The sequence below is a fragment of the Aquarana catesbeiana genome, linkage group LG01, assembly GCF_042186555.1.
Source record: "Aquarana catesbeiana isolate 2022-GZ linkage group LG01, ASM4218655v1, whole genome shotgun sequence".
In the NCBI taxonomy this organism is placed as follows: Eukaryota; Metazoa; Chordata; class Amphibia; order Anura; family Ranidae; genus Aquarana; species Aquarana catesbeiana.
This window is the reverse complement of record NC_133324.1, coordinates 49,046,481-49,073,811: the sequence shown is the minus strand read 5'-3', so window position 1 is coordinate 49,073,811 and position 27,331 is coordinate 49,046,481. Positions and strand designations below refer to the sequence as shown.

At 42.2% G+C, this 27,331-nt stretch overlaps 1 protein-coding gene across 2 annotated transcripts in view; it reads right to left on the bottom strand.

Annotated features, from left to right (window-relative positions):
- Positions 1-27,331, bottom strand: part of KIAA1328 (KIAA1328 ortholog) — a 289,603-nt gene that overhangs the window by 19,712 nt on the left and 242,560 nt on the right. For both annotated transcript variants that reach the window (XM_073618414.1, XM_073618423.1), the window contains exon 10: positions 25,403-25,499. In XM_073618414.1, the coding sequence (XP_073474515.1) occupies positions 25,403-25,499 (97 nt within the window). The remainder of the gene's footprint in view (positions 1-25,402; positions 25,500-27,331) is intronic.

Below are 27,331 nucleotides of genomic sequence, written 5' to 3'. Positions count from 1 at the left end.
GTTCGCCTTTTGAAACATATTACATGTTCCATCTGTATTTAGGGTGGAACATGTAACATGTTACAGTTCCTGCAGTCTTTCCCCCCCGAGCCCCTCCTCCCTGTGACAGTGGGCGAGGGATCTTCTTCCTGCACCTGCTGCCACAATTCAAAACCGCCATGGCAGTGCCGGACTCCGCCCACAAGGAGGTGTCATTCATTCACAATTTCCTGCGAATAAAATAGACTACAACTAACATCAGCCACCATGGCTTGTATTTCTGAATGGAGTGCGAGGGTGCTGAGGAGTGCTCTTTTAGTTCATTCACAAGCCCTGCAGCTTGTTAACAGTCAGCCTGTATCAGAGATACGGGCTGAAAGCTGCAGGGATTGTCTACAGAAGCTTGACATTCCACCCCGATCCACTGATCATGTGGGCAATGCTTTCCAGGCACCTGCAAGAAAAATATTAAAATACACACTTTTTTTTCCTGTAAAAATATGTGCATTTATAATTTTTTCTTGAAATGTGAACTTATCTTTCTGCTAATAGTTTGCCTTCCCTGGTCCCTTCTGCTTACATTTTTCCTTTCCTGGTCCCTTCTGCTGATAGTTTGCCTTCCCTTCCCGGGTCCCTCCTGCTGACAGTTTTCCTTTCCTGGTCAATTCTGCTGATAGTTTGCCTTCCCGGGTCCCTTCTGCTGATAGTTTGCCTTCCCTTCCTGGGTCCCTCCTGCTGACAGTTTGCCTTCCCTGGTCCCTTCTGCTGACCGTTTTCCTTTCCTGGTCCATTCTGCTGATAGTTTGCCTTCCCGGGTCCCTTCTGCTGATAGTTTGCCTTCTCGGGTCCCTAATGCTGATAGTTTGCCTTCCCGGGTCCCTTCTGCTGATAGTTTGCCTTCTCGGGTCCCTTCTGCTGATAGTTTGCCTTCCCGGGTCCCTTCTGCTGAAAGTTTGCATTCCCTGGCACCCCCTAATTGACATGCTAATGAAATTTACAAATGGGTTTCTCTATGCAATGTAGGCAGATCATGGCTGGTGGTGGGAAGAACTGGCAGTGTGTTGTACATAGCTATCTGAAAACCTTACAGTACCCCTCCTAAGAGCCCTCAGCTGTACAAATCAATGACAGACTACGTGACAATTTTGACACGTGGCCGTGTCCATGTCTGCTTCCACTTTCATGGGCTTCATGTGTGCAGCTCCGAGGTGGATGCAGACGTAGCAGACTACAGCTCAACACAGAGGACAGGTCTCTGCGCATGTATGAATGAGGCCTTAAAGAGGAACTTCAGTGCCCTTAATATGGTGGCTCTGTCCCACCCTCTTTGAAACACTGGGGCTTGTGTAGATTTGGCAAAGGGCTCTCTACCCAGCCTTTGAGAACTGGCAGAGACTTGGGGCACATTTGCGCAGACAACCCGAGATCTGGGACTTCCATACCTTAAGTGTCTTTGTGCACTCATGGGGGAACTCCCTTACTGTGTACGCAGATGTGCCGCAGGTCTTGGCTGGGTCCCAAAGTCGTGCGGCACATCTGCACACGTTGAATCTGGTGGCGTGTATGCACCGTCAGAGGAACTGCCAGTGCAACATTATTCAAAGGTGCACTTTGCTATATCTAACCACCAAACATGTATTTGAGTGGTTACAAAAATTTATGTATGTGTACATTTGTAAAAGAAATACATACATACAGTGCCTTGCAAAAGTATTCACCCCCCTTGGCTTTTTACCTATTTTGTTACATTACAGCCTTTAGTTCAATGTTTTTTTTTAATCAGAATTATATGTGATGGATCAGAACACAATAGTCTGTGTTTAGTAAAATTAGAAAAATATATACATAAAACCTATTTTTCAGAAATAAAAAACTGATAATTGGTATGTGCGTATGTATTCACCCCCTTTGTTATGAAGCCCATAAAAAGCTCTGGTGCAACCAATTACCTTCAGAAGTCACATAATTAGTGAAATGATGTCCACCTGTGTGCAATCTAAGTGTCACATGATCTGTCATTACATATACACACCTTTTTGAAAGGCCCCAGAGGCTGCAACACCTAAGCAAGAGGCACCACTAACCAAACACTGCCATGAAGACCAAGGAACTCTCCAAACAAGTAAGGGTTAGGTTATAGGTTAAAAAATATTCAAATCTTTGATGATCCCTAGGAGCACCATCAAATCTATCATAACCAAATAGAAAGAACATGGCACAACAGCAAACCTGCCAAGAGACGGCCGCACACCAAAACTAATGGACCGGGCAAGGAGGGCATTAATCAGAGAGGCAGCACAGAGACCTAAGATAACCCTGGAGGAGCTTCAGAGTTCCACAGCAGAGACTGGAGTATCTGTACATAGGACGACAATAAGCCGTACGCTCCATAGAGGTGGGCTTTATGGCAGAGTGGCCAGAAGAAAGCCACAACTTTCAGCAAAAAACAAAATGGCACATTTTGAGTTTGCGAAAAGGTATGTGGGAGACTCCCAAAATGTATGGAGGAAGGTGCTCTGGTCTGATGAGACTAAAATTGAACTTTTTGGCCAAAGAAAACGCAATGTCTGGCGCAAACCCAACACATCACATCACCCAAAGAACACCATCCCCACAGTAAAACAAGGTGGTGGCAGCATCATGCTGTGGGGATGTTTTTCAGCAGTCAGGACTGGGAAACTGGTCAGAGATGAGGGGAAGATGGATGGAGCTAAATACAGGGATATTCTTGAGCAAAACCTGTACCACTCTGTGTGTGATTTGAGGCTAGAATGGAGGTTCACCTTCCAGCAGGACAATGACCCCAAACACACTGCTAAAGCAACAATTCAGTGGTTTAAGGGGAAACATGTAAATGTGTTATAATGGCGTAGTCAAAGCCTAGACCTCAATCCAGTAGAAAATCTGTGGTCAGACTTAAAGATTGCTGTTCACAAGCGCAATCCAACTTGAAGGAGCTGGAGCAGTTTTGCAAGGAGGAATGGGCAAAAATCCCAGTGGTAAGATGTGGCAAACTCATAGAGACTTATCCAAAGTGACTTGGAGCTGTGATAGCCACAAAATGTGGCTCTACAAAGTATTGACTTTAGGGGGGTGAATAGTTATGCACATTGACTTTTTCTGTTATTTTGTCCTATTTTGTCCTAAAAAAAACATCTTCAAAGTTGTGGGCATGTTCTGTAAATTAAATGATGCAAATCCTCAAACAATTCATGTTAATTCCAGGTTGTGAGGCAACAAAACACGAATAATGCCAAGGGGGGTGAATAGTTTTGCAAGGCACTGTACATACATACATACTACTACTGACCTTTGCCAGGACATATTGGGGTTGATTTACTAAAAAGCAAACAAACTCTGCATGGGCATTTGCTCCAGAGCTTAGTAAATGAGGAAAAGCTTCACTTTGCAAAGAATATTCAATCACATGCAAGAAAAAAAAAAACAAAACATTTTTTGCAGAGTATTGGATGATGGAAGTCAGCAGAGCTTCCCTTCATTTACTAAGCTCTGGAGCAAATGCCCTTGCAGAGTACAACTGCACTTGCAAAGTGCTCAGTCTATTTTCCTTTAGTAATTCAACCCCATTGTGCAGCTAAATTTTCATCACAGCTGGCTTGACTGGTTGAGATGAAGATAGTCGGCTGATCTTCTGTTCGGCAGCATATGAGTTTGAGAAGTACGGACAAGCATGGCCACAAATCCACATTATTTCATGCCTGCCACTACCCAACACGATGAATTATTCACCGGCAACAGAAGAATCTCACTCCGGCATCACTGCTGTAATAAGTGTGAGGTTTTATCCTGTGTACAAAGTAAATCTATATCCAGCCAGTGTTCTGCGAGCTGGGAAAAACCCAGAGACCAAACTGGAAGCTACCAATAGATAACGGACATCATCTAAGGTGAGCCTCTTCTATACGGTTTTACCCATACAGGGAAAAAAATTACAGAGGTGGTTGCTGCTGTGCTGTTTCTGAAAATACTAGTTGCCTGGCTGCCACGGCTGATCCAAAAGGTTTAAATATTTTCCAAGTGAACTAACAGGGAACAGACATGTAGCAGATGAAATTCCTGAACTGCATACCAGTCCTGTGTGCCTCAAAGTGCTTTAGTTGGCCAGGTACAACCAAGCAATTAGCGTTTGCAGAAAGATCAGCAAAACCTGCATACAAAGTACACCAATGTAAGTGTAAAAACTCAAGAAACATATAAAAAAAATACAACTAAAGTGAGAAAATGTACAATATTGAATGGAAAATTAAATCAAATTAAAAGTCCAGTGCACAAATTCTAAAAATCAAATAACAATGAAGTGCAGTCCTTCTTCCAAAGTAAATGGTGGTGCAAAAAAATATATTTAAAATTCAAATGGTGAATAAGTGCAGTCCTTCTTCCAAGATAAATGGTGAGTGATTGACAGACAGATCCCAATGTCAACGATCATAAATATGTGCTGAAACCCAAAAGGGCACAAATCCGCCACCATGTGCAATGGTCGCTCACCTCAAATCCAAGGGTTATGCGCATCAAAATACCAAAGCAATCTCCATACGATGTCATCCGTCTGTAGTCATCGCACATGCAATAAGGAAAACATCTCAAGGTGTAGCATGAAGCAATCGTTTATTTAAAACAAAGGTAGACTTGCATTTGAAATTGAAGATATGCTAGTAGCCACAGCAGAGTGGAGTCGCACATCAGCAAGACGCTGTAAATGGAAGGCTTCTGGTTCCGGCCATAGCCAAGAGTGGGTCACCCGGCTCCTCCTGACGCGTTGCGTCCTGCCACATGACTGTATCAAGGGACACACGACAGTGACGCAACACGTTGGAGGAGCTGGGTGACGTAATTTCCGGTTACGGCCGACAAGGCTAATAAAGAGACTCGAGGACCTTAGTTATGAAGAAAGGTTATGAGCACTGAACTTATACTCTCTGGAGAAGAAACGCTTGAGAGGGGATATGATTTCAATGTACAAATACCGTACTGGTGACCCCACAATAGGGATAAAACTTTTCCGCGACAGGGAATTTAAAAAGAGACATGGCCATTCACTAAAATTAAAAGAGAAGCGGTTTAACCTTAAACTGCATAGAGGGTTCTTTACAGTAAGAGCGGCAAGGATGTGGAATTCTCTTCCATAGGCGGTGGTTTCAGCGGGGAGCATCGATAATTTCAGAAAACTATTAGATAAGCACCTGAATGACCACAACATACAGGGATATACAATGTAATACTGACATATAATCACACACATAGGTTGGACTTGACGGACTTGTGTCTTTTTTCAACCTTACCTACTATGTAACGTGACTCCACTCTGCTGTGGCTACTCGCATAGCTTCAATTTTAAATGTAAGTCTACCTTAGTATTGTGTCGTGCGTCCCTAGATAAAGTCACTTGACAGGACGCAACACGTCGGGAGGAGCCGGATGACATCACTACCGGTTACGGCTGAAACCGGAAGTCTTCCATTTACAGCGTCTTGCTGATGTGCGACTCCACCCTGCTGTGACTACTAGCATATCTTCAATTTTAAATGCAAGTCTACCTTTGTTTTAAATAAATGATTGCTTCTTACTACACTTTGAGGAGATGTTTTTTCTTATTGCATTGCGATGACTACAGACGGATGATCTCATATGGAGATTGCTTTGGTATTTTGATGCGCATAATCCTTGGATTTGAGGTGAGCGGCCATTGCACACGGTGGCGGACTTGTGCCCTTTTTGGGATTCAGCACATATTTAGGATCGTTGACATTGGGATCTGTCTGTCAATCACTCACCATTTATCTTTGAAGAAGGACTGCACTTTATTGCCATTTGAATTTTAAAAATATTTTTTTGCACCACCGTTTACTTTGGAAGAAGGACTGCACTTCATTGTTATTTGATTTTTATAATTTGTGCACTGGACCTTTAATTTGATACATTTTTCATTCAATATTGTACATTTTCTCACTTTATTTGTCTTTATATAGGTTTCTTGAGTTTTTACACTTATATTGGTGTACTTCGATTTAGCGCTTCTCCAACTTATAGGCTTTAATAACATTATTGGTGTTAGTGACACTAAGGAGTTTTGGCAGCTTTATCACCATTTTGCTGCACCGCACCATAGTTGTAATCTATACACTGAGTAGTGCATAAGTTAATTTCCATTTGTTCACATACAAATACCTGTGTACACTTCTCTCTGTAGAAGTCTCCAACATGGACCACAAAAATGGGTGTTCCTGCGGGAGCAGTACAATTTGGCTTCAATAGAGGTCACTTTGTTTGAACAATCAACTTATAACAGCTAAATTCATCAAAAAGTCTGTTTTCTTTCTAAAACAGCCTCAGTCTTGAATAGAAAAGCCTATCCTCTGCCAGCATGCAGCATGGGCCAAAGCTCTTTGGGCACTACTTCTCCTGTAGGTCACAGGAGCGCAGTTCGTTCGGCACTCCTGTTACCCATATACAGCCGTCAGCGGGCTAAAGTCCGCTGTCAGCGGACGTCACAGAGCCAGTTCAGAGTCTGGTGGGATCCCAACTTTAATGGCCATTTCTTCTGCGGTTTTCCGGGGAGAAGGCGTGTTTTATCGGCTGTCGTCACTGAAAAATCACAGCGCCCTCGAGCGGATTTTTTGTAGATTACACCAATCGGAGATCTAGGGTCTCCATTACCGAGCCAATCACTACTGATGAATCCCGGGTGATCTCCCCTCCATGCAGAGACAGATGGTGATGTCCCTAATGAGTGGATCTCTGGCATAAGGCTTTATTACAGCTTACCTCTGGTAATCATATACCTTTATAGGTGGTGGATTTTTTCACAAAGATGTCTTTAAAGTCTTCAGTCACTTTGGGTGGAAGAAAATCTAAATAGGACTGTTGATAACGGAAGTCATTTTATTTTCACGGACTGTGTTTTTTGTTTTCCTTATCTTTATATAACAATTTTTTACTAATTAGTTTCTATATTTATTAATTAATTTTCATATTTTTTGCCCTAATAATTTAGTATCCTTATGTGGTTCATTTCGCATTTTTTAATTTTTTCACATTATATTGCTATATGAGTTTAGCATTTTCTGATCACTATATATTTTTCAATTATTTTGATTATGGTTTGTGTTTAGCGCGGTTCTTTTATACACTTTCTCTACAGCAATCTAGCAGGGAACTGGATTTTCAACTCAAGGCTGTGGCTTATTTCAGAGAGTGATTGACAGGCGCACCATCTCATCACCTGTTAACCCTCAAAATTCAGAACAGTGCCCAAACAACATGCCTCCCACGTGATTTCAGGTCGTTTGCAGTGCACCCTATTCACAAGACTGGGTTGTGTTCACTAATGGTATTGCCAGGTGAATGTAGCATGCTGTTTTAAAACATTGCTGTGTCATGGGTACAGCCCCAAATGGCTGCATTGCTTTGTGTAGGTGGGCAGTAAAACTGCGGCTGAACTGCCTGCCTGCCACCCTTGTGAATGGGCCCCTAATGCCGCGTACACACGAGCGGAATGTCCGACAGAAAAAGTCCGACGGAAGCTTTTCATCGTATATTCCGATCTTGTGTATGCCTCATCTGACTTTTTTTTTTTTTTCCGAAAATTCTGACGGACCTAGAAATAGAACATGTTCTAAATATTTCCGACGAAACCAATTCCTATCAGGAAAACCGCTCGTCTGTATTCTGTTACGACGGACCAAAAATGACGCATGCTCTGAAGCAAGTACGAGACGGAAGCTATTGGCTACCGGCTATTGAGCGTCTTTTTTCTAGTCCCGTCATACGTGTTGTATGTCACTGCGTTCTGGACGGTCGGAATTTGGTGTGATCGTGTGTACGCAAGACAGTTTCAGCAGAATTCTGTTGGAACTCCGTCGGAAAAACCTTCAGAGTTTATTCCGATGGGAAAACCGGTCGTGTGTACAGGGCATAAGACTTTGAACATCTTAGAGGTGGTTGGACAACCCCACAGCAGCTATGCATAGTAACCCAGAGATTTCCAAACTAAGGCACTCCAGCTGTTGCGGAACTACATGTCCTATCAGGCATTGTAGAACTCTGACATTCACAGACATGACTAGGCATGATGGGAATTTTAGTTCCTGAACAACTGGAGGGCCATAGTTTGGAGACCCCTGTTTAAGTAACCAATCGGTTTCTAACCTCAGCATGCTCATCAGGTTCTATCCTCAGCGTGCTCATCAGGTTCTATCCTCAGCGTGCTCATCAGGTTCTAACCTCAGCGTGCTCATCAGGTTCTATCCTCAGCGTGCTCATCAGGTTCTATCCTCAGCGTGCTCATCAGGTTCTATCCTCAGCATGCTCATCAGGTTCTATCCTCAGCATGCTCATCAGGTTCTATCCTCAGCATGCTCATCAGGTTCTATCCTCAGCATGCTCATCAGGTTCTATCCTCAGCATGCTCATCAGGTTCTATCCTCAGCATGCTCATCAGGTTCTATCCTCAGCATGCTCATCAGGTTCTATCCTCAGCATGCTCATCAGGTTCTATCCTCAGCATGCTCATCAGGTTCTATCCTCAGCATGCTCATCAGGTTCTATCCTCAGCATGCTCATCAGGTTCTATCCTCAGCATGCTCATCAGGTTCTAACCTCAGCATGCTCATCAGGTTCTAACCTCAGCATGCTCATCAGGTTCTAACCTCAGCATGCTCATCAGGTTCTAACCTCAGCATGCTCATCAGGTTCTTTCCTCAGCATGCTCATCAGGTTCTATCCTCAGCATGCTCATCAGGTTCTATCCTCAGCATGCTCATCAGGTTCTATCCTCAGCATGCTCATCAGGTTCTATCCTCAGCATGCTCATCAGGTTCTATCCTCAGCATGCTCATCAGGTTCTATTCTCAGCATGCTCATCAGGTTCTATCCTCAGCATGCTCATCAGGTTCTATCCTCAGCATGCTCAGTTAAGCTTTGTAAATAAAAAGTAGAAACTGATTGGTGGCCAAGCATTACCAGATTCTGGCTGCTCGAGTCTTCGTAAATGACCCTCCATTTGGTTTGAGGCACCTTAAAATGTATTTAACAGATATAAAGTTCAACTGCAGCTGCAATAGTTGACCACCTCCTAAAAATGCTAACTGTCTAGCTATCATCTCAAATTACTAGCTTCAATATGCTGAATTACTGACCCGGAACACGACTGCAGAGAAGGAGAAATATGTTAGAAGCCCTTACCTGCATGATTTTTTTTTTTTTTTTTCCCCAGGCTAGTGATTGAAAGTATCGATAGAAGGACACTATTACAGCCAAGCAAATAAAATAGACACATGTAGAGATCAGCAATAGTCGCCTCCATGTTTTCTCACAACAGCTAATGCTTACAGGGGAGCCAAAAGCTGACTTAACAAAATGGGGAACTTAACCTCTTCAGCCTCGGAAGGATTTTTTTCCCCCTTAATGACCAGGCCATTTTTTTGCGATGCGGCACTGCGTTACTTTAACTGACAATTGCGCGGTTGTGCGATGTTGCAGCCAAACAAAATTTATGTCCTTTTTTTCCCACAAATAGAGCTTTCTTTTGGTGGTATTTGATCACCTCGGCGGTTTTTATTTTTTGCGCTATAAAAAAAAAAAAAAACAACAATTTTGAAAAAAAAAAAAACACACTATTTTTTACTTTCTGCTATAATATCCCCCCAAAACATAAAACAAATTTCTTCATCAGTTAAGGCCAATATGTATTCTTCGACATATTTTTGGTTAAAAAAAAAAATTGCAGTAAGTGTATATTGATTGGTTTGCGCAAAAGTTATAGCGTCTACAAAATAGGGGATAGATTTATGGCATTTTTATAATCTTTTTTTTTTTTTTTTTTTTTTTAGGGGGCAATCAAGGGGATAAAGGTGTTCCTTCAGTGTGTGTTCTAAGCTGTGGGGGGGATGGGACTGACTGGGGGAGGAGACCGATCGCTGTTCATAATCAGTATGAACAGCAGATCTGTCTCCTTTCCAGTGACAGAATGGAGATCTGTCTGTTTACATTGACAGACCTCCGTTCTGTCTCTCTCAAAAGCGATCGCAGGTGCCCGGCGGACGTCGCAGCTGCCGGGCACGTGCATCAGCTCCTAAGTCACGCGGCGGCCGCACTCCCCTATAACCCTTAAGGCGCCCGCCGTACAGCTACGGGGATTTCCGCAGGGGAGCCAACTTGCCACCATATAACGACAGCGGCTGGTCGTCAACAGGTTAAAGTGTTTCTAAACCCACAACAGTAAAATCAGTCTGTATATGCAGTAAAGCATGTTTGTTATGCTCACTGTGGCACCTAAGATTTAATCCTCTGCATTGTGTAAAAAGGCTGTTTGATCCGGTCTTCTCTAATCCTCCCCTTCCTTTTCTGTCCCCATTCCATCTGCTGATAGAACAGAGCTTTGGAGGCACTCTGCACATGCTCAGTTAGGTGTGTAGTGCTAGAGGTTTTTTTTTTTTTGGGGGGGCATGTGATTAGCACAGGGCAAATCAGCACTGTCCAGATAAAGTCAGGGGTCATGCAGCCTCATAGGACAGTCAGAGGAGAATGAAAACTCATCCTACAAGCTTTAACCAGTGCTCTCCCGGACAAGGATAGAAGTCATAAGACTGCTGTATACTGCTGATGAGAAAAGGTATTTAGCATTTGGCATCTGTCCAATCAATTCTGTAATATACCTGGCTCTGTCTGCCAGGGAAGGACACTGGATTTTTCTCTGCTACAGCTTAGTAACATTTACAGGTACCCTTCCCAGTCCCGCTCTGTGATTGGACAATGAAAGAACAGACAGCAGACTGATGAGCTCATTTCACTGTCACTCTGCACTCTCCTACCAGGATGCTCTCTGATCGCACCGCAACTTAACTTGCTGCTTAAAGAGGAACTTGTGGTCCCCGCAAAAATGGGACTTGCCGCCCCCACCCTCAGCACTGCCGACTTGGGAGGATGTGTCAAAGGGTCCTGACCAGCCTTTGGGACCTAGAAGAGTCCTGTGTCACATCTGCGCATGCGTGGAGTTTTCCCACACGTGCAGACAGCCTGAGATCTGAAACCTCCATAAAGGCATAGTCTTTGCACGATAGGCCGCAGGTCTCTGCCAGGTCCCAAAGCCCTGTAACACATCTTTGCATGTGAGCATGTACTGTCAGAGGCACTGGGCGTGCAATGAACCAAGCATTACACACTATAGTGTGTAATTGCCTCAATTGAGAGAGCTGTCTGCTCTCACGTAACTCTGCTATCTGCATGATTATGCTGACATCACAGAATCCCCAGGGAGGGCCCTGCCACCCCTCCAGCACACAGAAGGCGATTGACTCTTTCAGCTGTGCAGGTTTCCCTATAGGCTGTGTAGAAAAGGGGGGGGGGGGGGGGTTCCCATTCCTTTCACTCAGCTCTCTATATTTGCCCCCCCCAGTGCTGCCTTCTTGGGAGGATGTGTCAAAGGGTTCTGCCCTGCCTTCAGGACCTAGCAGAGTTCTGTGTCACATCTGCGTATGAGCAGACTTTTCCCATGCATGTGCAGACAACCTAAGATCTGGGACCTCCATAACAGCGACACCTTCGCACACGATAGGCTGCAGGTCTCTGCCAGGTCCAGAAGCCCTGTGGCACATCTTTGCATGTGTGGAAAATCTGGCAGTAAGCATGGTCTGTCAGAGGCATGGAGGGTGCAACGTCCGTGCAAAGTATACCCCACTATAGTGTGTACTTGCCTCAATGCAAAGCACCTAGTGCGATTTCTGTCTGCTCTCTCTTCCCTCTGCCATCTGCAGGAGTCACTTCTGACAGGTTATGCCGACACCACAGAATCGCCAGGGAGGGCCCTGCCACCCCTCCAGCACATAGATGGTGATTGACTGTTTTAGCTGTGCAGGTTTCCCTAAGAGGCTGTGTAGAGGGGCATGTGTCCTTTCCCTACACTCAGATCTCAAAAATACACTCAGTTCCCGGCATCATATCCCCGTCATCTGCCTTCTGGCTCAGAGATGCAGTACAAAATGTGTGCTTTAGGAGGATGTAGCAAAGAGAAAACTGCAGATAAACAGGTACAACTTATTTAGGAGGATTTGTTTCATCTCTGTGCACCACCTGAGGCCAGTGGGTATGCAGAAGGATTTACTTTATGAATGTTTTAATGATATACAGAGCTGCATTTATTTGTATCTGGGGTTTAGCTTAAAAAACGCATAAAAAAAAAAAAAATCTATATATCTCTCCGGTGATCCTGCCATGGTCTAGTAGGCTGTTTTCTCCGGGCGGGGGGGGGGGGTCTCCTATAACTTTTGGATATTCTTACCCTAGTTTCCCTCTACCTTTAAATGTTAGCAAAACTATCCTTTGGGGGGGGGGGGGGGTCTGCCTTTTATTCAGCTCTTAGTAATATGCTTTTATTCCTTTTCTCTCTTTATCACACCATCTAGAATATTGAATCCCACCTTTGAAAGGCTCTAGTATAGTGTATCACTTTCAACCAGATCCGGCTTTAAATCCTTTTTTTTTAATGGAACGAGGGAAGGAAAGTTCCCTTTCGCTGTTAGCTAAGCTGGCGGAATCTCTCTCCATCTGCTGGTGTCAGCTGTCAATCTCACTTATCGGCCAGTAACATACTAACGTGCTATCTGGTCACATGCCTGCCTATCTCTGTTTATTGGGCTTTAAAGAGAATAAGAATGAAGATACACATTTTATAGAGTGATCGCTCTGGAGCATAAGAGACCAGCGCTATCAACAGTTCAGAATCAGACATCAGTCAATTATCTATTCAGCATTCTAAAGGTGGTCTTGTTGCAACTGTAAAATGTTATAAATATTTTATATTGTTTGTCTCCTGAAAGGTTCCATTGTTTATTGCAGCCATTCTCAACCAGGGCTCCTTCAGAGGTTGCTCGGGATGCCTTCAACTATGGATGTATGACCTCCCCAGTTGATGGGGCCTACATAGGTCTAGGTCCAGTGCCATGACATTAATGATCCTTTTAGAGGTTTGTAGGAGTGGCATTCTTCCAACTAACCACCGCTGTAAAGGGAGCATTCTTCCCATTGACCACCAATTGATTTTTAGCAGGAGAGCTGAAAATTTCATAGGTGACTAGCCATTTGTCCTTAGTTTGCCTTTTTTGGCCAAAATTTCAACAGTACAGGTCCTCTCAAGAGTGAAGTGAGTTGACCTAATCAGTAGTTACCATTACCACTACCATGACTGCTTGCGGTTTTTGCTGAACTTCAAAACTTGGATCTTTGCTTGCACCATTGTTTTCCATTTGGCCTAGTCTTTTGGCAGGTATAGGATCTGCTTTATGTCATAACTGTCTGCCATTTTATGGATGTCATGCATCCATGTTCCTTTTCTCCATTTATTTACCTTGCTTTTCTCTTCCACAATCTTGCATAGCTCCTCTCCAAACAAGTTTCTTGTGAAATGGAAAAAAAAAAAAAAAAATGGCACTCTCTCCAATATTTCTTCTACCAGAGAAGATGTGTGTCTTGCTTCATTGACTCTTTACAGCACATCTCTTCATTCAGGACCATGTCCGTCCAGCAGATTTCAAGATTCTCTTGTAGCACCATAGTTAAAATTTGTGATCTTTTTTATGGGAGACATTTTGAGGGAAACTTTGTGCCATAACCGAGAATGGACCAGACGAGTTTGTAGCAAATATTTTCAGTGTTTAGATGGAAGATTTTTTTCTTCATAAAGTCTGGCCTTGGTGCTTCCATTAACGTTAACATCGTGTTTTCATGAATCCATAATTTCAAGGTGTTAGAGAAGTTGGTGATGTGCTCTATTCTTTCCTTTTCAAGCATTAGTTTTACTACTGTGCCCCCCTTTGTTGGTTATGACCATGCTCTTTGCCTTGAGTGTATGTAGGTTAATTCACTTCAAGAGCAATTGGCCTCATCTTTTGGCAGGTATATGATCTGCTTTACGTCACAACTGCCTGTCATTTCCTGGATGTCATGCATCCACCATGTTCCTCTTCTCCCTTTCTTTACCTTGCTTTTCTCCTTCACAATCTTGCATAGCTCTCCAACCAAGTTTCTTGTGATATGAAAAAAAAAAAAAAAAGAAAAAAAGATAGCACTCTTTTCAATAATTTTTTTCCAACAGAAGACATGGTTTAACTTCATTCACTTTTTGCAGCAACATCTCTTCATTCGTGACCATGTCCATCCAGCAGATTTTCAAGATTCTCTTGTAGCATCATAGTCAAAATTTGTGATCTTCTTTATGGGAGTCATTTTGAGGGAAACGCTTCTATTCCATAACCGAGAATGGACCAGACTTGAATTTGTAGCAAACTTTTGTTATTGTTTAGAAGGGAGACTGTGCTCTGTTTCTTCAGAAACTCTCCCCTTGGTGATTCCAGCTCCGACGTCAACATCGTTCTTTAAGTTTTCATGAATGCATAAGTCCAAGGTGTCAGAAAAGTTAGTGATGTGCTCAATTCTTTCTTTTTCAAGCATTAGTTTTACTACTGTGTCTCCTCTGTTGGTTTTGACCATGCTTTTTGTCTTTGGACAGATACTTCCTGCCCTTTTCTGCTAAATTTTAGTAACTAACAAATTTTATTAGTTGCCTTGGGCTGGCCTCTAAATAAAATACCCATAACACGTTCAACGTAAACCAGGAAAAATATATAACTTAAAAATACTTGGTTCCCTATTTAACGTGTTACAATGAAGAAGATACATCAATATGTTTATGTAGGCCACATTTTTATCTTCATTAAGATGCAACAGTTGCCACAAAGCTTTATTTGGATTCAAACTGTGCACAGAGAGGCCAAAACACACCGTTAACACACAGTACATTAAAATCTATTCAGGGTTTAATTAAGAAATGTTAGAAAAACCGTAAGGTGACCGGATTCGAGGAAGCGGCGTACACACGCTCTCGACAATTAAGCGCCTTCCATCCCGCTCCTCGAACACTGTAAATTTAAATTATTTTTCAGTAAGCATTAAACAGACTGGTTATTTTGCCGAAGTGCCCTAAATAAAACCGGGATAAGTGATATTAATGTTCTGTGGTCAGTATTATTGAACCTCGAAAGCAATAAAGTTTATGAGTCGATAAATATTACATTTGCAGGGTGCTTAAGATTCTGCTTCTGTCCCCGGCGCTTATTACACATTGTAACCGCCAAGTCCACAATACATTATTCATATTCGGGGTGTCACCGTGGTGATGGATTGCCGGGAGAGGCTGTCCTTTAAATAAATCAACAAATAAAAATGCAAATCTTAACATTTTCGGGCTACAACCTTCCCCACGTCTTGAATGGGGAATGAAAATTTCCACATTATATCAACAGCAAGCAGAGAGAACAATTAACGACCTGCTCCGCCGCTAAGTGGGAGATTAATTTGGCGATGGAGGCTTTTATCACCTGTGTTCGGAAGCCGCGCTGCCCGTTTCTGACCACTTGCTCTTTTCGCGCTGAAGATAATAAAATAAGGAAAGCAAGTTGGATCTGACATTCCCCCCGTCACCGCGCCGCAGCTGGAAATGTCAGTGTCTCACCGCCCTCCCCACGCACCTCGAGGAGAAAAAAAGTTAGTGACTTCTGAGAAATTCACCCTTTGTGTATTCTTGCCATTCTGAAGTTTGCATTTGACATATTTTGGAGATCCCTATATACTGTAAATGTGGAGGACAGGACAACAACAGGCCTTATTATGTATTAGCACATTTTAGGAGGAGGTGATATTTTCCTTGTCCTGTCCCATTCTACATACTGTGCATCCTATAGCAGCTCCAGATGTATAGGCTGTAGGAAAATTGGGTGTTACAGTGAAATAAAGGGTAAAAGAAAAAACTATAGTGAGAAATTACAGGTGAAAAATTTGTTATGGTGTAGCTATAGTCAACTATGCAAAATGAAATGCACATGTATAGATTGAGGTTGCGTTAATTGAAATGAAAGTATTATGTATGCGATATTATGTTTATGAATTAACTGTTGATGTAACTATTATATGTATATGTTTTTTCAATAGAAGGCTTGTACCTCTAGCTGGACAGCATCCCCTGAAGAAGCCCGATATATGGGTGAAACATGTTGGGAATTACATCTGTATCCATAAAATGTTGTTGATCTGTACTTGCCAATTGCTGTGCTTTAATAATTTTTTATTTTTTCTAAAATAAAAATATTTTCTTAAATAATTTAGTTGGTACTATTTTTCTAATTAATTTGCACCTTAAAAGTCCCATTTCCCTCCCTCCATATATGCAAAATGAAACATGACAAATGATGCAGCCTGTTAAGAGCATAACATAGCAATTTTTGTTTTTCCACCCCCCACCCCCCCAACATCAGTTTGTTAGCTGCCGGTAGCAGATCTGTAAATTTTCCACTTGCTGTAACAAAGGTGACAACACTGTGAGGCATTATCACCTTGTAGACAGGGTAGTCTTAAATTGATATATAGTAATAAATGGAGGTTAAAACAAAGTGGTTGTAAACACTTACATATATCCACTGACTGGCCTTGGTTGATACACAGAGATGAAACATTTTTCTACATTAGTTGTACATGGTTATCTGCAGCCTTCTCTTCTCCACAGCTTCCTAAAGCACACATTTTACACAGTATTCCTTAGTTCCAAAAGGCAAGGGGGCGGGGATCTGATGTCACACAAGTCTGATTTGCCCTCCAATGCTGCTTACCGTAATGGTCAGTCATTGGTGGCGGTAGTGGACCCCTTTTTTTTGAAACAAGGTTTTATTGGTCAGGCAATGCACTGGCGTTTGGCAGCCATTGCGCGATTAGCTGGGCGCTCAGTTTGCACCTGTACCTTTAAGAAGTGGTGGGCTCCCTTCAGTCCATCTGCCCTCCACCTACTCATCAGAATGCATGTGCTTCCACTGTGGAATCAGTCAGTGATAAGAACTGCAGATACCAGGGTGCCTTGACGTGGCCTGTAGCTTATGCATGTATTTGCAAATGTGTGCAGACTAAACCCCTGTTTTTAAACGCATACTGTTAGACAGGTTGATTTGATTGTGCGTGGGCTGGACGCTAAGGTTGGAATTTTTCCTTGGATTTATCCTTGGCCTCGTTTATATCTATTTGCCCTCCAATGCTGCTTACTGTAATGGCCAGTCATAGGTGGGGGTAGTCAGTGGACCTTTTTTGCATCTGATGTCACACACACAGCACAGGGAGCTGAGTGTAATATGAAACCTAAGTGCAGGGAATAGACACACCCCCTCAACAAAGTCTCATAGGTAAACATGCACATACAAGGCTCTCAATTACTTGCTCTGAGCAGGCGGGGGCAGCGGGGCCATCCCCGGGGATCTTGTGGTGTTGGCATAACCTGTCAGAAGCGACTTGTGCAGGTAGCAGGCAATTGAGGCAAGTACGCACTCTATAAGAATGTGCTTTGTTCAAATTTTTTAATTTGTCCCCACGGTTTGTAAAAATAAGACCTTCTGTAATAAATTACATATACTTTTTTTGAAAGGAGAACTCTCGGTAAAAGTGTAAATAAATATCTTTAAAAGAAAGCCTTTGCTATAATAGTAACCTACAGACTTGCTCTCCACTACTAGATGAAGCTGGCTAGCTATATCATTCAACCCACTTCCTACTAGTCCAGGCTGTCATGGACCCACCCACTGGGAGAAAGACTTTGCGCAACCTGGGCCCAGAGTACTACTGCACTGAATGGCCATCAACTTGGCCAAGGACAATGGCCAGAATAGTCATAACTTCACCGCTGGTCCACCAATGGAGAAGAGGAAGGGCCCATGAAATTTGATCAACCAGAAGATGTGTGTGTGTGTGTAACCTACAGAGCTGTCCCTTGCAGTACTTGCTCTCCACTACTAGATGACGCTGGCTAGCTATCATTCAACCCACTTCCTACTAGTCCAGGCTGTCATGGACCCACCCACTGGGAGAAAGACTTTGCGCAACCTGAGCCCAGAGTATTATTGCACTGAATGCCCATCAACTTGGCCAAGGACAATGAGCAGAACCTGAATGGCCATCAACTGGGCCAAGGACAATTGCCAGAATGGTCATAACTTCACCGCTGGTCCACCACTGGATAAGAGGAAGGGCCCATGAAATTTGATCAACCAGAAGACATGTGTGTGTGTGACAGAGTGCATTGTCACTAATAACACAACGTGCCTACCCCAGGACCTTTTTATTCCAATAAAAGCTGCAAATTTAGAAATAATGAAAAATTGCCTTTCATATAAAATTTTAGTAGTTGTGTATGCATACATTCAGGGGTTAACCTAGAAGAGGAAGTCATTGTACAGACATCTAGGTACATTAATACCCTTTTACGCCAATATAATAAGCATCAACCTAAGCTAGATATGAGCTCTCTTTTAGAAATAAGCCTCGCAAACAGCCCAGGATAATTGCGGCTGCCTCTTCTCCGAAGCATTTAGAGGCTCTCCCACCTCCAAAGTGGTTTATTCACCCTCTATTTCAGGGAATTTGTCTCTTATCCCATCCGGGGATGAAATATTGATGAAAATAGGCATGAGAAAGCTGCCACCAGCGAGAAATAATATTCCTGAATATAATTAAGCTCCATTTCAAAAGTAATGCATTTAAATTTATATCAAATGCCTGAGACGGCCTGAGACGCCAATCCCAATCAGGCGGGATTATGGGAGGCAGGTAACTGTTCCCGTCAATTACCAAGGCTTGATTTTCAATTTATATTCAAAAGAAGGCTCGTTCCATACGCGGAGAGAACGTCTCAATTCCAGGTAAGTTTCAATTACAGAGGATTTCCAGTGCCAGGCAATAAACAAATAGATTTATAGGCACAGACCCCTCTTCTGCCCTGTGGTTCATGGTCGAGAGAAAAGCGAGAGCGAGGATGCTGCTGAAAGGAGTGCACTGCATATTGATGGAGGCACGCTACCAAACACCCTATTCACCATGATATGTTATGGATTACATTGCTGCTTACAAATCCTGACCCAGCATCCTTTAGAGGCCTGCAGCCTGGTGGTTTAATCCTGGTTTAATGAAGCCACCGAGTGATTTAAAAAAAATAAAATATTCCCAAACATCTCTTGAAGACAATAAGATGACCGTTTTACCACGATACCTGAAAAGATCTGGTGCAAGCACCTATTTGTTGCTTTGACAGAGACACAGTTGGGATGATTCAATAGGAAATTTGCAAAACATTTCTGGTGGTGTGGATGTAGTCATAAGCATTACGTCACAAAAACCCCAGCATTTTTTTTTTGTACCGAAGCATTGAAATAGAGGTCCTGACGATAACAACACAGATCAAAACTAAGATGACGTGGCACTTGATTAATGAAAAATTGGCAGCGGTCAAGCGGGACAAAAATCAAGAAATTTAGGAACATCTGGAACCCCTGTATCTCCAATTATGACCCATTTTGGTCAATTTAACAGGCATCTAGCCGTCATCTAAGGGTTGGTCCCAAAATGCAGGGTCCTCCCTGGTCCTACTCTGACCCACCCCTTACCTCCCCGCCCCCTTTCTCATTTTGCTATACTTCTATCCTTTTCCCTCACTGTTCTTTCTTCCTTCTCTTATCTCTTATTAAATCATCAAAGCCAGGGCTCGACAAACTCCAGGTCACCATGGCGACAAGAAGTCTCACCCTGATGCTTGGGCTGCCGCCTGAACGCTCCCAACGTATCCCCACCGCCATGTATCCTGGGCTCCACTTGCCCATCTGTGGGCCTGGGACCGGTATAATGGGTGCTGCCAGGTAGAGGGGACGTGTGTCCACTCTCCTCCCCTTGTAGTTGTTGACCCGGAAAGGGGTGTGTGACAGGCACCGGGTGCCATGGTGACAAGAAGTCTCGCCCTGATGCCTGGGCTGTTGCCCGAATGCTCCCGTGTCCCCACCGCTACGTATCCCAGGCTCCGCTTGCCCATCTGTGGGCCTGGGACCGGTATAATGGGTGCGCCCGGGTAGAGGGGACGTGTGTCCACTCTACTCCCCTTGTAGTTGTTTACCCGGAACGGATGTGTGACAGGCGCCAGGTCGCCATGGTGACAAGAAATCTCGGCGGGACACCCGAATGCTCCCAACGTGTCCCCACCGCTATGTATCCCAGGCTCCGCTTGCCCATCTGTGGGCCTGGGACCGGTATAGTGGGTGCCGCCGGGTAGAGGGGACGTGTGTCCGCTCTCCTCCCCTTGTAGTTGTTGACCCGGGAAGGGATGTGCAACATCCCTTCCGAGTCCCCATTGACAGTTTCCCCGGCCATCAAGCCCGGGAAATTACATAATGCAGTGTGATGTGCATTGCATTACATTCAGTGGAGCACAGGGGAGACATGTATGGTCTTTTTGAGCCTGGATGCCTCATTAAAGAGACCGAGGGCTTCCCCCCCGCTCATGACATGTGACGCCCCGAGGAACGCACATTCCCGCTGCTCACCCTTCCCCGGTACGAGGGCTGGTCTCTGACCTAACTAGGGTTAACCACTTCCTGACTGCCCTGGCACTCCTGCGCAAATTGCCATAGCTGTACGGTGGGCGCTTCAAGGAGTATAGGGGGTGAGCGACCACTCACCGCGTGACGTAGGAGCCAATGCGCGATCGCTCCTGAGAAGGACAGAAGGGAGATCTGTCAACGTAAACAGACAGATCTCCGTTCTGTTAGGTGTGAGAAGACTAATCTGTTGTTCCTACTGCTTAGGAACAACGATCAGTCTCCTCCCCCAGTCTGTCCCATCTCCCCCACCCCAGTTAGAAACACTCCCTAGGTAACACATTTAACCCCTTGATCGCCCCCTAGTGTTAACCCCTTCCCTGCCAGTGACATTTATACAGTAATCAGTGGCTATTTTTACCACTGATCGCTGTATAAATGTGAATGGTCCCAAAATAGCGTCAGAAGTGTCCGATCTGTCAGCCGCAATGTCGCAGCTCCGATAAAAATCGCAGATCGCCACCATTACTAGTAAAAAAGAAATTAATAGTAAAACTGCCATAAATCTATCCCCTATTTTGTAGGCACTATAAACTTTTGCGCAAACCAAACAATATACACTTATTGCGATTTTTTTTTTTTTTTTACTGAAATATGTAGAAGAATACATATCGGCCTAAACTGAGGAAGAAATTTGTTTTTTTTAACCGCTTCCCGACCGCCTCACGCAAATATACTGCGGCAGAAAGGCACGTAGAGGCAGATTAACGTACCTGTACGCTGCCCTTTATGAGGCGGCTTGCGCCCGACAGGAGCTCCGTGAGTGTGATCGCGGGCCCGGCGGACATTGATACCCGCAATCGTCTCACGGTGAGGAAGAACAAGGAGATGCTGTAAACAAGCATTTCCCCGTTCTGCCTAGTGACACTGATCACACCTCCCTGTCATCGGGAGTGGTGATCAGTGTTATGTCACACATAGCCCATCCCCCCCCAGTTAAAATCACTCCCTAGGAAACACTTAACCCCTACACAGCTCCACCTAGTGGTTAACCCCTTCACTTCCAGTCACATTTACACAGTAATTAATGCATTTTTAATCGCACTGATCGCTGTATAAATGTGAACGGTCCCAAAATAGCGCCAAAAGTGTCCGATCTGTCTGCCATAATGTCGCAGTCACGATAAAAATCGCTGATCGCCGCCATTACTAGTAAAAAAAAAAAAATTATTAATAAAAATGCCATAAAATTATCCCCTATTTTGTAGATGCTATAACTAAACTGAGGGAAAAAAATGCTTTTATTTATATATATATATATATATATATATATATATATATATATATATATATATATATATATATATATATATATATATATATATATATATATATTTTTTTTTTTATTATATTTTGGGGATATTTATTATAGCAAAAAGTAAAAAATATTGCTTTTTTTTCTTCTAAATTGTCGCTCTTTTTTTGATTATAGTGCAAAAGATAAAAACCGCAGAGGTGATCAAATACCACCAAAAGAAATCTCTATTTGTGGGGAAAAAAAAAGGACGCCAATTTTGTTTGGGAGCCCCGTCACATGACCGCGCAATTGTCAGTTAAAGCGACGCAGTGCCGAATCGCAAAAAGTGCTCTGGTCATTGGCCAGCCAAATGGTCCGGGGCTGAAGTGGTTAATATATTTTTTGGTGCAAATTATAGCAAAAAGTAAAAAATATTGCTTTTTTTCAAAATTGGCGCTCTTTTTTTGTTTATAGCACAAAAAATATAAACTGCAGAGGTGATCAAATACCACCAAAAGAAAGCTCTATTTGTGGGGGTGGGGGTGGGGGGGGGAGGACATCACATTTTTTTGGGTACAACGTTGCATGACCGCGCAATTGTCAGTTAAAGTGATGCAGTGCCGTATCGCAAAAAAATGACCTAGTCAGTTAGTGGGTAAAACCTTCCAGGGCTGAAGTGGTTAAATAAAACCTCAGTAGCCATCAATAGCTTTTACTTACCTCCGTTGTATAACTATTAACAGGCTTTGCATTGTAATGTCTGTACAAGCCATGGTGAAAAGCTATACCTATACACAAGTGTTTTTTTAATTACAAGCACAGCTGCATTTTTAATGGAGCCAAGCCAGCCACACAGGTGAGTAAACATGCACTGCATTCAGATCCGCAACAGAATGAAAAAATCTGCATCTAAGAACATGCATTTTACGCGCCTATGTGTAAAAAAAAGGAATGTATACGCGTAAAGTTTAAACAAAGGGGAAAAAAATAAATGATGAACGCACAGGCCTTTATGCGTTTATTAGGGTTGCAACTAACGATTATTTTCATAACTGATTAGTTGGCCGATTATTGTTTTGATTAATAGGATAATAACCTTACAAAAAAGTGCCGTGTATAATTTAGTTAATATGTAAAGTTAAAAAAAAAAAGGCAATTTATTCTTAAATATCTCTATACAGTGGTAAATATAAATAACTATATGGTTAGGGAGCAAAATCTCTAATCCACTCTGAGAATAACAGACAGAAGAGATATACTGTATATACTATTAGAGGAGAGATATACTGTATATACTATTAGAAGACAAATATACTGTATATACTATTAGAAGACAGATATACTGTATATACTATTAGAAGAGAATTACTGTATATACTATTAGAGGAGATTTACTGTATATACTATTAGAGGAGATATATTGTATATACTATTAGAGGAGATATATTGTATATACTATTAGAGGAGAGATTTACTGTATATACTATTAGAGGAGAGATACTGTATATACTATTAGAGGAGAGATACTGTATATACTATTAAAAGAGATATACTGTATATACTATTAGAGGAGATATACTGTATATACTATTAGAGGAGAGATATACTGTATATACTATTAGAGGAGATATACTGTATATACTATTAGAGGAGAGATACTGTATATACTATTAGAGGAGAGATACTATTAGAGGAGATATGCTGTATATACTATTAGAGGAGATATGCTGTATATACTATTAGAGGAGATATACTGTATATACTATTAGAGGAGATATGCTGTATATACTATTAGAGGAGATATACTGTATATACTATTAGAGGAGATATACTGTATATACTATTAGAGGAGATATACTGTATATACTATTAGAGGAGATATACTGTATATACTATTAGAGGAGATGTACTGTATATACTATTAGAGGTTGAATCTGGTAAATATCATCAGATTTAGAGATCACATTTTTTATTTAAGAAAAAAAAAAAATTAAAGTCTGTTTTTCAGACAGAACTGTAATATAATATGTATGACAGACTCCCTTGTCATAGGCAGGTGATATAAGCTACCTGCGCTTGCTGTCACTTATGTCAGCCATACAAAATCAATGTCTTCCTTAAAAAAAATAATTTTAAGAACGTTTGTTCGATTTTCTAATCGTTAGTGGAGTCAGATTGATGTTTGAATTTTCCCATTACTGTGGGTGAAAACTAAGGAGCAGAATACAAACACTGTTGGTCAAAGACATTTTCATACAGTGTACAGTATAATATAGAGCACCCTTGTAGCAAGGTAAAAAAAAAAAAAAAAAAAGTTCTGCCTTTAGAACCACTCACTTCCTGCCCTAGGACTACATGTCCCATGAGGCTTTGCTCCTCACACATTCACAAGTTCTCAGGCACTAAGGCCCCATTCACACCTGAGCGTAACGTTTACAGGCAGAAAGTCGCAGGCCAACTAATCGGCTGACCGATTAATGGATTATGAAAATAGTTGACAACTATTTTCATAATCGATTAGTTGTCGATTTGTTGTTTCGGCCCATGTGAATGTAGGCTTATATTTTTGCCTATACTTCTAATTGAAAGCATCTTATGTATACAATTTCACGCAGTCTTTGGAAATCTTGATTGTCCCTCTCCTGTAATCAACAAAAGACCTCACGCTTCATTTTTGCAACACAGTTGGTGAAGAACTCACTCCCCAACCTTCCCACTGGACAGAGAAGCAGCAGCGGAACCCCGATGAAGGTCAGCTCATGCACACTGGACATTTTTAACAATACTCTTAGGGGGTGTCTGGTGTTTTTTTTCTGCCTCTAAATGCCCCTGCATGTTAGCCTGTGTGTCCATGCACACATAGGCATTTACAGGAGTTTAGAGGCAGGGGCATTTAGAGGCAGAAAAAAAAAAAAAAAAAAAAAAAAAAAAACAAAAACAAAAAAAGAACAGAAAAAACAAACAGAAAAAAAAACCAGAAAAAAAAACCAGAAAAAAAAAAACCAGAAAAAAAAACCAGAAAAAAAAAAACCAGAAAAAAAAAAGAACAGAAAAAACAAAACAAAAAAAAAAACAGAAAAAAAAAAACATAAAAAACAAAAAAAAAAACAGAAAAAAAAAACAGAAATAAAAACCCCCAAAAAAACACACTAGCCAGAGCATCTAGGAGCAGAGGCATTCTGGAATTAAAAAAAAAAAAACATTCGATGAGTGTCAATGTGCATTAACACTAGGCAGGTTTAGCGCTTGAGCGTTAAATAATTTCAATGGCCGGAACAAGTTATTATTCTGGCCAATGAAATGAATGAACGCCCAAGCGCTTCATGCATTTAAACACATTACACGCGTTTACAAGCGTCAATCGTTTTTCCTGCCAAAACGCTCCCGCCAGGCGTCTAGGAAAGATGGCCAAAGCACCCGGAGTGCATGAGGCCTTCTCCTGTGTACTGAAGCAGAGCCTGATTAGCTTGGACTGCTCCCCCCCCCCCCCCCCCCCCAACAACCCATAGGTGGTAATCTGGAGGCAATTTTAGCTATTTACCCAACTTGCATTTATAAATACATGGAATTTTTTTTAATAGATAAATAAAACTGGATGTCATTATTTAACACCTGTGCAGAGTTCATGATTAGAAAGGCTTTCAGAATGTTGAAAACGCTACATTTTGCAGCGTTTTACATGACAGCAGAGTAAAAACCATTCGGCATGCTCTCCTACCGGAAGACGTCTTTGTGTTCTGGTGACGTTTTGACATCATTCATCTCCGTCCTCCGACTGGGAACACTGGGAGGAGTAGTAGCATCCCTCTGTGACCCTGTGATTAAACAGATCAGGAAATTTACCAACTACAACACACAGCACAAATGTTTATATCCCCAACAGCAGTATTCATCCTAGTAAAAATATGTAGTTACTATCGCATATAGTTCAAAACACACAATGGCTGGATAATTGGGATCAACTGATATCCTTTTTTCGGTGCCAATACAATACCGATAATTTGGCAACCTTTCAGGCTGATATTATCTGCTGATATTCTGTACATTTAAAAAAATTATTTTTACTTTTTTTTTTAATCACTGTTATTGCTGTCACAAGGCATGTAAACATCCCTTGTGACAGTATTCGGCAGTGACGGGTACTCTTTATGGAGGGATCGGTAGTCTATAGGACCCCAAACCCCTCTGCACTTCAAAGTATTCAAAACGTCAAGATCGGCGTTTTTTAATACTTTCTATTTTTTTTTTTTTAAACTGGCGCCTTTAAGATGCCAGTAATCCGGGAAGTGATGTCCCGACATCACGTCCGGGTTACTAGCTCCAAGACCTGTAAAAAGCATCGGCTTTGTTCAAGTCTTCAGGCAGCCGGCGGATGTGCCGGCTGGTTGCTTGGGCCTCCCGGTGGGACGGGAGAGATCGGGCGAGCGGCGGGATGTCCCCTCTTGCTGTTTGTAATAACAGCCGAGCGGCTGCTGAGCCTCATTGGTTGTTATTACAATAAAGCCGACCGCCTGCTCTAAAGAATGGTACTGGGGTGATGTCTGCAGCCGCAGGCATCACCCTGGTAAAAGCCCTTGAAGCAATATCATGAAAATCGGTCTAGTTTGCGACCGATACCGATTTTTCAGAAAATGCTGATTTCGGCCTGCAATAATTGGCATTACCAAAAATCGGTCGATCCCTACTACTTTTTCTATCTGAAATGCAATCTCACTTCTGAACTGCTACATAAAAAAAAAGGGGTACGACTAGTTTTATTTTTGTTTTTAAGAAAGTGGCCATTTGTTAGCATTGTTTTGTATGCCCCACTCCAAAGGAAAAAAAACAAAAAAAACAAAAAAAAACCCCAATCTGTTATATCTGAACTCTAGTCCTGCTATTGCTCCCTTTCCAGGTTAAAAGATCCTGGACATTTCATGTGAGTCTAGTCAAGGATCTACTTCAGCTACATTTGCCTCTATGATTAAGCCCTAACTGGACGAAACATATTAGAGGGGCTCTCCCATGGGTAGGAGACCAAGCTGAAGCCATTTTTTACTAAGAGGAGCTCACTACATGCCGAGGCAGTGCGCAGATGTTGTCGTTCTTGATGGGCCTGACAAGCCAGTATTTTTTTACATTTTTTTCAACGTTTTCAGAAATTTCCAAACATTATCTTATAACATATACAATGCAATATCTCATTATCATTAGTACCCATCCTCTCCCCTCCGATAGCAAAGTAGAGGGAGGAGGAAGGCGGGAGCAACACAAACAGAAAACATAACAAAACAAAGGTAAAAAAAAAAAATTTTAAAAATAAAAAAAACCCAAGGAAAGAGAAAGAAGAGGGAGGTTAAGGGAGATCCTAGGACAAATATAGATATAAAACTGTCGGGAGGGTACAAAAACAATAATATTAATCATTGTTAATTAATAAATCATATTCTGACTTACTGTCAGAGTCTGAAATTATTTCATAATATAACTTTGTTTTCTAAAATTCAAACCATTTTGCCCATATCTTAAGATATTTCCTGGTCAGCCCTTTATTTCTACAGGTTATTTCTTCCATTAGGCGGAGCTCATCAACCCTTCGTAGCCACTATGAAATAGTAGGTGTTAAAGATTTTCCCCCAATATAGTGGAATCAAAGATTTACAAGCAT